A 13,226-nucleotide genomic window follows, 5' to 3' on the forward strand; every position below is an offset into this window, starting at 1 on the left:
TTTCTCACACGAGTTGGGGATATTTTGTCTCACACTCGCCTGCGGCTGATGTGAGACAAAATATCCCCAACGAGTGTGAGAAATCTGATCCCAGGTTCTTGGTGTGTGAGATTCTTTTTCTCACATGACCACAAAATGTGTTAAATTCATATTGGACACGTACAATATTATAAAAAATCGTGAGCAACTCTGTCGTCTGCCGCTGTACTTTGACCTGCTTACTTTGTAGTTCTAGTCAGTGTGTTACTCGTCATGCCATTGGATAATATTTTGCGCGTGGAACAAAACACACTGCTTATCATCCAATCAGAGGTCGTGTAATATTTACTGCAGAGTGTGGGACGGTTTCTGAGAGTGTGGGATCGATTTTTCCCCCACTCTCGATCCCGCACTCCCAGCAGCCAGGAATGTGAGAATACAACATCTGGAATTATCCTGGATCCAAATTTCTCATCAGTTCTTGTATGTCTTACATAGAAAAGTTGCAAAAATTGGTCCGCAATAAAAAAATTTACCTCCGCTTTGTTTTCTCAATCAAATTTTACTACAAATTGATACCAAATATGACAAAATTATGTTCACAGCCTTCGAAACTGTCTCATAATATATCCTGGGTTGGTGTAGGTCATTTAAGGTCACAAACTGAGAAAATTACCTAAACTATACAAATATGGGGGGTTCCCATCACTTTGAGCAGACAATTTATCGGGACTTTGTAGCAAATTACAAAGCTATCAAACAAGTTATTTTGAGAACAAGTTTTCGTGACCAAAAATGACAATATTGTCTTAAAAATACAAATTTGTATATTTCAGGATAATTTCCACATATCTAACTATTGTCATCTCTGTACATCTGTATACCAAATATAAAAGCTGTCTGTCCAGGGGTTTTAAAAAGAAAATACTGTTTAAGATTTTTTGACCAAAAATGACAAAATTGCTCCAAAGTAGTAATTTTCCCAATTTTGTCATAATTTCAACAAATTAGACAAAGTAACACCCTCGCAAAGATCCAACCCGAATTTGAAAGCGATTGGGCTGGCAGTTTCAGAGAAGAATTTTTACTGAAAATGAAAAAAATCACCAAAAAATTCAGCAAAAATACAAAATCAAGGATATCTTCACAATATTCATAAAACTGTATAAGGTTCACCTTAGGTACTTGCACAAAAATTTTCAGCGGTTCTCGAGATATTAATTCTTGACCATTTTCACATTTTGTAAGCTCATTTGCATAATTTTGGCAATGCAGACTTCATTTGAATAAAATCCCATCTATAGCCCAGGATGCATCCACACACCAAATACCAAGCTGAAACATGCAGCGGTTTGCATGTTTTTGATGTTGACGGACATACTGTACATACGTACTTACATACACACATACATACTGTCTCGGGACCTCCCATTGTTTTGTAATATATAACAAGTGTGCCATGAGCTTCGTTGAATACACTGATATCAAACAGCCATAGCTGTGAACTGGCGCAAAATGGTTTGATCCATGCAGAAGCTTGCATAGGGAGATTGAATGGAGATAGCACAGCAGGCACAGTGTATGTTTTCTGACCAAAGTACCTCGGAGTTTTCTAAGGGATATTGGAAGATTGCGAGGGAAATTGATAGGGGCTTATCAAAGTTGGTCTGCGGTTCATTTGTGTGCTGTTGTAAGAGTCCTTTGTTCTCTCACTGAACGGGTTGATCACACGTTTTTCATCCAAATGCACACACAAAACAAAGTCCCGTAGTAGCGCATTCCAGCCATTTTCAAACCACACTGTTGTCAGTGGGGTAAAGAATATTCGCAAAAATCACATTTCCAGGCTAATAGACTATGTTTTATGAAATCACACGTCCTTATCACAAAATAAAACAATCTTTGTCCTTAAATCAATATGCCAGTAAACAGGTCCAGCAGCTAGTTATGTCATCAAGTCTGTAATGTTAAGGGTCATAACAAATGTGAGAAATCTAAAACATTAAATATGTTGTTTTTTATCAATTTTACAACCAAAACCGCATGAAAATCTCTGATACTTCGAATCAGCCATCCTGCATATTTCTAACATTCATCAAAACCTCATTTCTGTTCCACAACTCATTAAATAGTCCACAATGCAGGATTGGTGTACATTCCAAAACTACATATATGAACGACCCCTAAAATCAATTAGTTAAAAGGGGGGGTTAGAAATTTCCCAAAACTATCTAACCGCTGCTCCGTTTTCCGAATCGGAACCTTGGAACCAGTCTGAATATCTGTACCAAATATCAATGCATTCTGTTTAGCAGTTTTTGACTTTTTGTTGTTTACGGAAAATGGACACTGTCCGACACTGGTTGAAGCTAACCCTAGATCACAACTTCCAGTTGTGATAAAAATTGCATCAAATTCATTACATATGCAATGAGCTGGTGAGAAGAACCTTGTGCTCATTAAACTTTCAAAATAACAAGATCTAAGTAAGACTGATGGAATAGTTAAAGTCTGGTCAAAATCTGTGAACTTATTAATGATAGCCTCATAACACGAATTCATTAAATGAGTAAATGAGCTAATAATTAGAACATCATGCTCATAAAACTTGCATCATAAGTAGGCCTGCGTATGATCAATATACAGCATGGGTCAAGTCAAGATCAGTGCACTCAGAATTGATATTTTCAAAATTCATTAACAATGCAAATGATCTTAAAATCTGTAAGCTGCATCCACCAAACTTTGGCATAGTTGGAACATAGTATCTGCACTGTCTCATCAAATTTGGTGGTGTAATACTTGAGATATAGCACTAATGCATAATTCATTAATTATGCAAATGACTTCATTATCCAAACCACAACCATAAAAATACCGTCAAGGACAGTGTGCTCACATTCGGTTTGCATTGGTCCATTCAAGAAATATTTAAACCAAGAAAAACACGAATGACAAAAGCAAATAAGGTCTCCAACTTAGGTACTGGAGGTCATCTTTAGGAGCATGCATATCAACTTCTATAGCAATGGGACAAGCAGATCCTAAATACATAAGCAAATGTCAACAATAAAAAATAGACAGAGGAGGTTTAATAAAAAGAAAAGGTGGGTGTGGGTAAAAAAATGTAAAAGGGATCTGGTAAAAAGTAATGCTACCTCATCAATCTTCTAGATCCTACCCCCTCCTGAATATCAAATGTTCCATCCCTTGGTATTACATAACGTAAGATGACAGGAAATGTATTTACAACCTTGGAGAGTTTTTAATTATTGCGATGAGTGTTATCATTCTAATGTAAACAGCACTTAAGTTAGTTACAGATAGTGGAATGCCTTCCACTGTGGGCAGTGATTACAACATCTGGAATTATCCTGGATCCAAATTTCTCATCAGGTCTTGTATGTCTTACATAGAAAAGTTGCAAAAATTGGTCCGCAATGAAAAAAAATCACCTCAGCTTTGTTTTCTGGATCAATTTTCCTACAAATTGATACCAAATATGACAAAATTATGTTCACAGCCTTCGAAACGGTCTCACAACATATCCTGGGTTGGTGTAGGTCATTTAAGGTCACAAACTGAGAAAATTACCTAAAATCTACAAATTTTGGGGTTTCCCAACACTTTGAGCAGAAAATTTATCTAATAACATCCCTCGGGGCTTTATACCAAATTACAAAGCTATCAAACAAGTAATTTTGAGAACAAGTTTTCTTGACCAAAAATGACAATATTGTCTTAAAAATACACATTTGTATGTTTCAGGACAATTTCCACATATCTAACTATTGTCATATCTGTACATCTGTGTACCAAATATAAAAGCTGTCTGTCCAGGGGTCTTAAAAAGAAAATACTGTTTAAGATTTTTTGACCAAAAATGACAAAATTGCTCCAAAATAGTAATTTTCCCAATTTTGTCACAATTTCAACAAATTAGAAGAGTAACACCCTCGCAAAGATCTTACCCTAGCTGTGGAAACGCAGCTATCTGTTGGCGGGGTAGCGGGGATCGCTATGTGGGTCAAAGGTCAACCCTGCCACGGATAGCTGCGGGCCAACTGCCATCGAAAGTGGGTCTATTACGACGACACAACATGTATCGGAACTTTGAACGGCAAAATAAACCAAAGTGAGCGTAGTTCAATAAAATGACCTATACCTGCCTGAACTCTGATTATTGCTCATTCCCTAACTCCTTTTGTGAACAAAATTTCTGGTTCGTTTACGTAATTTCGGCTGATTTTCCAAGGAGTACTCAAGATTTTCACTCCAGCAGGGAACTTTGACTTCTATCGATATGCTAATAAGGATCTGACCGTGACGGCCGTGAGCGTGACCGTGAGCAAAACCTGATCATATTGTTTATCGGCGATCGACCGTGCAGTACTTCAAAATCATTTATGCAGCCTCGCGAGGTAGACAAACATTGTTGGTAGATATTTTGAGGAGTGATCGCTGTAAATATGAGTATTTTACGGTACTATTTCCACTAACGCAAACAAGGTATTGTGCATTTTCTCGAGCCAGAGCGTAATTTCCGCTCCGCAGACCTACACTATAAAATCAAGCAAAGCTCTTGCCGTAAAGAGGCGCGTGGTTTACGACGATGGGCATTGTGTAACTTGTGTGATTTATAACAGCGCCACGAAGGGGCCAGCGTGAGTGGGATCGTCTGATAATCGACGACTCGATGTGATGATTAGAACGATGTTTCTGACAAAAGATCTAAACATAAGCGTTATGATGAGGAAAAACGCCATAGATGTTATCGTCCGGAATGGAAAGCACAGTGGCCTCGGTTGAAATATGACAGTTTCTAAATGATCTGTACGTCGTGTCTCAAATACCACACCATTGCCAAACCACTGGGAAAGCGAAATGCTTTTCTTGACGGATGCATCATGTTTCGTGTTGAATCCATAAGGTCTCACGAGTTTAGTCAACTGCATTTGGACTGTTTGGCGCATCACAGATGAGATTGTGATGGAGACAATGATTGTGGAAATTTTGTGGGTCCCGCTGAGCCCGATACGGTTTCACTTGCCAACACCCCGATCGCATGCACTCACAATTCATAAACCAAATGATGAGGACCAGCGACAGAAACTGACCAATCATTTTATGACAGCATATATGGAAGCCGATGTATGATATGTACCTTAAATGTTAGCCCCGCGTAAAGGTCTGTGTGTTCCCGGCGTTACACAGCCTCTTGTGGTGGAATAAAACGCCGGGAACACACAGACCGTACGCAGGGCGTTATGTGAACTTTTGAGAGAAATCGGCGTCAACATCGGCAAAAATTACCAAAATAAGAAAGCCCTGAAAGTGCTACAGAATTCGTCGCAACTATTTTGGTCCTGATTATTACAAATGGAGGACAAGTAAAATTTTTGTGAGGACAAGTGAAATTGAAAATCCACTTGTCCGACGGACAAGTGAACTGGAAAAAAATTGTCAAGCCCTGACATACACACATACATACAGACGCCATCAACTTCAGCTTTTAGGATAAACTCACATTGGTATAACCAAATGTGAGCTAAAAATCTAATCAGATCTAGATCTTTCCTTGACACTGCCATGTACCAAATTGCATGACATTCTGAGGAATGGGTTTACGTTACAATCAGAACACAACTTTGAACCAACTATAATAGCAATAGTAAAAGCCATTGTTGAGTTTTTGATTTGATGATTTCCACATTTTCTCAATTCATGTCATGTTTAATGCATATTTTGAGGTCAAACATGTTCCTTCCAGTAAAATTTAAATATATTCCTTTCTTAAAAGCATTGTGCATCTATTATGATAGCACTGTAACCATGACACCATATGGCACCAAAAGATACCGGATTAAGACATGACCTACGAGAATATTACTATTAATGAAACAGTTTGCACATGTCACACCTTATTATAATTAATAGAAAGTAAGATCATGCAAATTAGTAAAGTTTATTTTCTTGAATTTTTATTGGTAGTATTGTACGTCACTTAGCATTGCATTGAAGTTTATTAAATTCACCTGACAGTAAAGATTTCTCATAGTTTTTTCAAGATAATTGTACGAAAACATACTTTGTCAAATACAATCAATGACACAGAAATATGAAAATGTATCCAAGTTCAGACAGCCTAACTTTTAACTACCAGAGACCAGCCAGAGCCATATGAAGTGCGGGTGGACACTGGATTTTCCCTGTAGTTAATCAGCTGAGCTCATCATGATTCTCCTTAAATTAATTGGTAAATTAAACTTTTTGTACGGACGTTTTAATTTACAGTTAAATGGTAGAATGAAATCAAATTTAAATTTCTATTTCTTAGTAGATGCCATAAGCAGAGACCAACAAATTCCAACTTGGTGCAGGGGCGATGGGGGATTTGCAAAAAGGTTTGAAGAATTGAAGGCTGAGAGTGAGAGTCAACCTGTAAAGTTGTATGCAAAGCAGTTGATAAATGCTACAATCTTAGACAAAATGTATGTAGATACAATGATAATAAACCTCTTCCAAAAGTTCATCAAAGTTCAAAGCAACAAACTGACAAAGACGAATAGGGATACCGTGTTAAGTTAGATATATCCTAGTTTTCAAAAATATGTATGAAATTAATCTCTTCTATCAAGGAAATCTATCGACATATATTTCTAAGGGATTCTCACACCGAAACAATAATGTACTGGAAAAAGTGTTGGCAGTACCTTTTTATTTTCCACTGCATCGACAAAAATTGGTAACATGAATACAATGTAGTCTAAATGTGTCATCCTTGTATTCAGATATCAGACTGCGTTTCTGAAAAGGCTTGCAACACATTCAGGTGTTCAGCCTTGCAGACTTTAGACACTGTCGCTGGCAAAGTTCAACTGGAGGGCTGACGAACATGTAATTATTAAAGGAAGTCTCGTCTCGTAAACTCATACTGTTTCACATGATCGGCTGCAGTGAGAAGATAATTCTAATTGCAAAGTTCACGAACTTTGACAGGGATGAACTTACACGATATTCATTTCAGACTTGTTCGACACTTATTCCGGGAGCAGACGCAACACGCGACATAACGTAAGGGGTAGATCACACACGTCGGCATACAAATACAGAACACCAAGGAAAGAGCAAATGGATCATATTTCTATGTGCGTTATACGCCATCGAGTGATGCACTATCTCACAATATCAAAACTATGGGTAATGACGATGAAAATAATTAAACTGATGAATTGAATCTTTAATATATATCACACTGTAAGCCCCTGAAATTAGGGACCCATATATTCTTCGAATTTGAAATTTAAACACTGAAACCCCAAATTAAAGATTTCCGGTTTAAGTCTACAGCTGGGAATAGAGGGAGCCTATATACGTGTTAAAATGAGACGGCCCGCTAGTGCTAGACACATGCACGCTCCACACATTTCTTCGGACTTTTTGTCGTCGGGCAAAGAACACAAATGGAAAGCCAGAAGGGGAATGTTAATTTTAGATGTGACCACTTCACAAAAAATTACAGCATCTTTTCCCCACCTCTGAAATTACGCTCTCTGTCCGAGAGTTCCTGTTGATCCGTTTGCTGGTAAAATGGGCTTGCGATAAAACCGGACAGGTTGTCCAATAAAGCGTCAATAGAGATACGTCTGAAGATGCTGTCACTAGTATACTGTGGCGTACTTGTAACCATAGATTGGTCGTCTTCTCTTCCAAAACCACTGTAAGATGTGTCATTCTTTGACAGCGGACCCTGGCGGGACAAAGAGTTAAAGAAGCGACATTGTTACCTCAAAATTTGTCGAACATGCTGATTGCGTTTCGGCTAGAATGGGCACATTGCTATCGTCGTCACGTGTTGGATAAGCTCATGCTGACATCGACAGCCGAATATAGATGAGAGTGATCAAATTACAGACGATACTATTACTTGTATGGGTGTTGAAATGCAATACTCCCTAAACTGTGATAGACTGTGTCACACCATGACAGTCATCCCTCGTGTCTGTGACAAAAATATCATCAAGTTCACTTGTACTTTCAAGGAGGGCAAACTTTTGGACCACCATTCCACTCAGTCACTGATTTTTAGTGATATCGTTGATAGTGGTTAGTTCATTCTCCATTCACTTCCCCAGCAGACTATGCGCCATCCCAACAGTACGTTCGAGTCGTCTCGTCATTCGCGCATGTATTAAAGCGAAGGCATTCGCCAAAGGCTATCATATTCGAATACTAATTTATTTTTAAATTTTTCCGCAATTTTTCTTTAAACTTGTGCAGCTTAGCTACACTGGACGATGTAAATACGATCTATTTGCATGTTTCCAACCTTCCTTCTAACAAGTGTAGGCCTAAAAGACGTGCCGAAATTTGATGTATGGTAGAAGATAATACGATTTAATGAAACTCAGATGTTTACAGCAAGTTGGCTAATTCTTTCGAGTTGTTCTCGTTGTTTGGTCATAAAGGCTCCGTTAGCTGTAGGCTAACTCCCGGCATTTTTCCATCATTATAGATTGTTTTGTGGATTGCAGTTTCTGTTCTACCCATAGAATTTTTAGAAAGACGTGTCGAAATGCCGATACCAAAAAGTTTTAAATCTACGTTAATAGCTTCCGTTGCAAACAAAAAGCAAAATATTAATTTTCTCTGCATCATCTATGTTGCCACAGCAATAAAATTTATGGAGGAACGATCACTCCTTTGGGGCGAGAAAGTCAATTATGAAGACGTCTTGCGGGTCATCTTTTCAAAAATGCAAATAGGCCTATGTTCGAATTTTAATATTCATGAATGAAGCGCCACTGCAGTTTGCACAGATCGGGTGGCTCGACAGCCTCCGATCTGAGCCGCCGATCTGACACGGTCACTGCCCCACTGTCGACCTGATGATGATTTAGCTGACCTTCCTCGCAAAGTGCACAGTTCGGAGCACCGGGAGCAGAGTGTGCAAGTAGGTCTTAGGGAGTCACTGTATAAATCGGAATGTGCCCCAGTCCTTATAAAATGGAGATCTGCGTGATGTTGCAGGCACCATGAGAGAATGATTTTTGTGAGAAAAATTTCGATGGCTTTAAAATTAAAAATGACGTGTTCAGAAAGTGCTTGGGACATACTGGGAACCTGGTAAACTTTTGAGAATTGCAACCTCAGTGCACGGCATTGTCTACGGTAGTTGTCTGTTGCTAGGATACAGGTAACTTATTCTAGCCAATAAAGCTCTGCAGAAAACGTCATGCTGATGATTTCCCAGTGAACGACCGCATCAAGATACTTTCCCATCCGGCGATAAACGCGTGACTCCAAACCTGACCATATTCAATTATGAATATAACTGCAATGGTTAAAAATCTATATCAATACGGCTGTAGCAATTTACTAACTTTACATGAATATAATAACTACACATGTATGGGGCAAAGTACAATTAAATCAACTAGCGAGTCTCACGATTGTGTACGAGTTAATCGGTCAGTATCCTTCTCGTGGTCTAAATCGTAATGTCTGAATCGATCTGACTGCAACTCAGCTACTGTATTATCCACATGTACGCATGCCCATAGCTCCATCAGGCAACTGAATGGCCGACTCTCTGTACGGTGATCGGCAAAGTTTTAAAGTTCTTATCTTTGTTTCTATGATATAATCATTTGTAAAATTCTAGGCATGGGTATGCGATAAATTGGTTATTACCTAATATCGCTTGTTCCTTGCGTCGTATCAGCATTTCTGTGATTTGTGCTGCGTCAGACACGAGACAAGTTTCTGACGCAGCACAACTGGCACAAAACATATATCAGCGTGTCTGTTATGCCAATGCATGGTTTTGATTGGACGAGAGCTCACTCTAGCCGTGGTAAAAATTGTCAAGTGCATTTCAGGTGGTATCACCGAGCAATATCTCTCCCCCTTCAGTATGGTGATGACGCGGGGTTGGCTCTCCCCTTCACCGCGATTGTGTTACAGGTGTGCCCCCGAGTGTTCTAACAAAAAACACAAATTTACTACATTCCGTTATATATAGTGGTTAAAAGCCTACATTTTCGCCCAAACGCTTAGATCAGCATGAGTCACAAAAGCAGCTTTCTTGGGGTCAAAAGTTGTGCTACAGTCAAAGACAGGGGTCAAAAGTATTTTTATGGAATTTCTTTCGGTCAAAGCCACCGTATACATACATGTACTCTTCATAATATGGCAGTGCACCCCCACCCATCGCATGTCTGAAATATTGTGTCTCTAGACAATACACTTTTGTTCTATTTATTTCATTCTGACTTAAAAACAGTGGGTAGAATTCAGTGGATGTTGTATGAATCTAAGGACCAAAGTGAACATTGGAAAAACTTATGGCCAAACGTGTGATGTACATGGGAAAGAATAGAAAATAAGGAAATACGGGTTTTAAATCCATTTTAAACTACGAAAACAATGATATATCAGTGTCATTGTAGGACTTGGCACGCTGCACTGTCATACGCATTAGACTTAGTTCAAGTCTATGATTTGTGAATGTTTGAGTAGACTGAACGCGATGATTTGCGTTCTGTGTTCATGTGAAAAGCGTGAGTGGGGTGAACGCTATACAGGGGAGTTTCTCCCGGAATCCGGCAGAAACTAACTCAATGCGCAGACTCAAAGGTAACGCGTTCAATCGCCAGGAAAACCTAGCCTGGGCTGCAAAATTCCAAATAGGTTCGTATGAAATAGGAGAGACACAAGAGAAACTATTATAAATGGCTTTATTTTTTTAAAATTCACCGACTTGAACCAAGTCGATAACATGATAACATGCACCCATGTTATCTTTGTGATGTACAGTTTTTAACGTCCATCGGGACATTTGTCAACAACGACAAATTATCAAGCTTTTGCTAGTTTCCACCAGGATTTTTTTAACTGCGCAAATGTTTTGTCGGAAATTAAATTAAGTGACGATGTTGAATCCGTGGACAAACGACAAAATATGGATAGGTATGAAGCTATCAGTGGTTCTGTACTTGGACTTTGTGATGCAAATCTGGTAAACAAACATAAGACTATATACACAGCCACATTGTCCAAGAGTGCGACAGAGGAACTTTATCGACATGATTAGAGGGTGATGAACATTATTAAATTATTCACAAACTGTTACCTGGTCATGCACATCCCGGGAAGCAGCAGGTGCATATTGATGCAAAACCAGAGAATGTACATACAGTGCAAGAGCGCATGTCGGCCAAAAAATAATTTGAAACTGTGCAGAGATATACTCTGACAAATGATAATGTAAATCAATAAAATTGGCAGCGGCACAAGTCATTACGAAGTCTTTGAACCTTTCATGACATTGTACTCTGTATATACTAGATCAAGAAGAAGAGCAAGGTCTTCGGGAATTTTTTTCACTAAGATTGTCGTCAACAGTAAGTATTTGCCATTGTTATCTTTGAAAATTGTAATTCAGGACAATTACAGACTGTGATACCAAGCCATATAAAAATTGTAATTCCGGACAATTACAGACTGTGATACCAAGCCATATGTTGTGCCCATATAGTGTAGTGCCAACATATCTGTAACACAACCAATGCACAATATTGAAAAAATTCATCAAATTTTGTCCAGGAATGGCATACGGATAGAGAAAATTTTTATCAGGTTCGTAAAGGGGTCATCTACTTTGTTTTTGATTGGGTATAGGGTTTACTGATTCTGACAGAGGTACAAGAAGAATTTGCCAACCCATCCTCGGCCATGATTTGAGTGAACGTTCCCAATGTGTTTTATCATGACTGGAATGACAGTTTGCTAAAACTCAAAGCTTGACGCCTCTTGTTATCAGTCATGGCTGGGCCCCAAATTTCCTTTAGGTGTAAAATAGTTTTAATCATCTTATAATCACAGGTTTTAATCGAAGTAACCTTCAACGTTTTCGAATGTCGAAGCCCGTTCGGGCTGTATTTTGGACGATTATAGTTTTCCTTCAAATGCTAGACGGCCAGTATAGTCTCACCTTTGGTAAAGGCATTGTGTCTGCAGAGACGACGGCCACGCACAGCAAATGTAGATGTTTTCGGCTTGTGTTTCCAAACCTAGGCGAGAATCTCTGAAGTCGTCTCCACAAATCTGAGTTTGGCTTTATGGGAAATCCTTCGCTGTCGTCCAGTCTTTTATAGGGACACTCAAACAGCTACTTACTATGCATGAACACAGGTGCACATACTCTGTGTCAAAGAAGACAGCGACATTGAAGTGTGGCCGGTCGATATTGCATGCATACTATCACCATTTTGCCAAAGACAAGTTCACTTTCAGTGGATGCATCAAAACAATATTATTACTACGGTTATTTTTGTTGTATAATATGCTTCTGCGAAGGAAAGGTTATCGATTTATTTGCACGGCAGCTCAGTTGTACGTCAGGGCACGTAATGCCCCTCTGTGTATGGAGCTGGTGTTGCCTCTTTTCATAGTATGGTTGGTAAGATATGAACTGAATGTGCTCCCGTGTATGAGCAAAACCTTGAAGGTCTTAATTTTGTGATGATTTTATTTTTTTTAAATTATTTCTCTATTAATATTTTTTCGAACTTTTTGGCGATATTCAAGAAGTGTTACAAACTGATGATGTCACATTTGCAATAAACAAAAAAGAGAGGGCAGTAATGGCGGCAATATAGCACACTTCGAATATGTCCCAAACTTTGAGTAGAATCGTAGGCGTATTTATCATATTCAGTGTAAAGTAAGTAAATTAAGAGGGAAAATTCAGTAAATTGTTACGGCCATGAACTGATGACGTCACAAGCGCAACGGGCAAAATACGGAGGCCACATCTGCTAATTGTCGACTTTTTGCAATTCAAGGTATTTCTGACTTTTTCCATTAAAAAATAAAAATATCGCCCCGCGGTGTTTATATCCACATTTCGTCATCATAACTTCTCTTACTGTAAGAAAGTATACTCTAGGTACATACTCATGCAACCAAAGCTTCACTGTATTCAGGCTAGAGTGTCAGTCGCTTTGAGGGTACCACGTACTTTGAGCGTATCGCTTATTCTTTAAACATAGGTCTGCTATAGCCAGATTCATTTTTGCGTGTTTTCAGACTCATTCTGTCGAAACAAGCACGCTGATTGTCAATCTATTTGAAAGCTCTTGAATGTAATTGTTCTCCAATTGTGTACAGTTTTATGGAAATCTGGAAGAAAGTTGTGTCGTTCTCATTTATTTACACCTGCGGATGTTGATCACAATAATCGG

The 13,226-nt window shown here is 38.7% G+C and overlaps 1 protein-coding gene across 3 annotated transcripts in view; it reads right to left on the reverse strand.

The window, feature by feature from the left end:
* LOC139117558 (cytoplasmic polyadenylation element-binding protein 1-like) overlaps positions 1-12,127 on the reverse strand; it is a 37,824-nt gene extending 25,697 nt beyond the window's left edge. The window contains exons 1-2 of one of the 3 annotated variants that reach the window (XM_070680786.1): positions 11,975-12,127; positions 7,516-7,729 (exon numbers count right to left, since the gene is read on the reverse strand). In XM_070680786.1, the coding sequence (XP_070536887.1) occupies positions 7,516-7,729; positions 11,975-11,989 (229 nt within the window). In that variant the 5' untranslated portion in view covers positions 11,990-12,127. Of the gene's footprint in view, positions 1-7,515; positions 7,730-9,672; positions 9,728-11,974 lie in introns of those variants that run through there. The other 2 variants (XM_070680782.1, XM_070680783.1) reach the window with 2 other exon arrangements.
* Positions 12,128-13,226: the final 1,099 nt, after the last annotated feature.

The sequence above is a fragment of the Ptychodera flava genome, chromosome 18, assembly GCF_041260155.1.
Source record: "Ptychodera flava strain L36383 chromosome 18, AS_Pfla_20210202, whole genome shotgun sequence".
In the NCBI taxonomy this organism is placed as follows: Eukaryota; Metazoa; Hemichordata; class Enteropneusta; family Ptychoderidae; genus Ptychodera; species Ptychodera flava.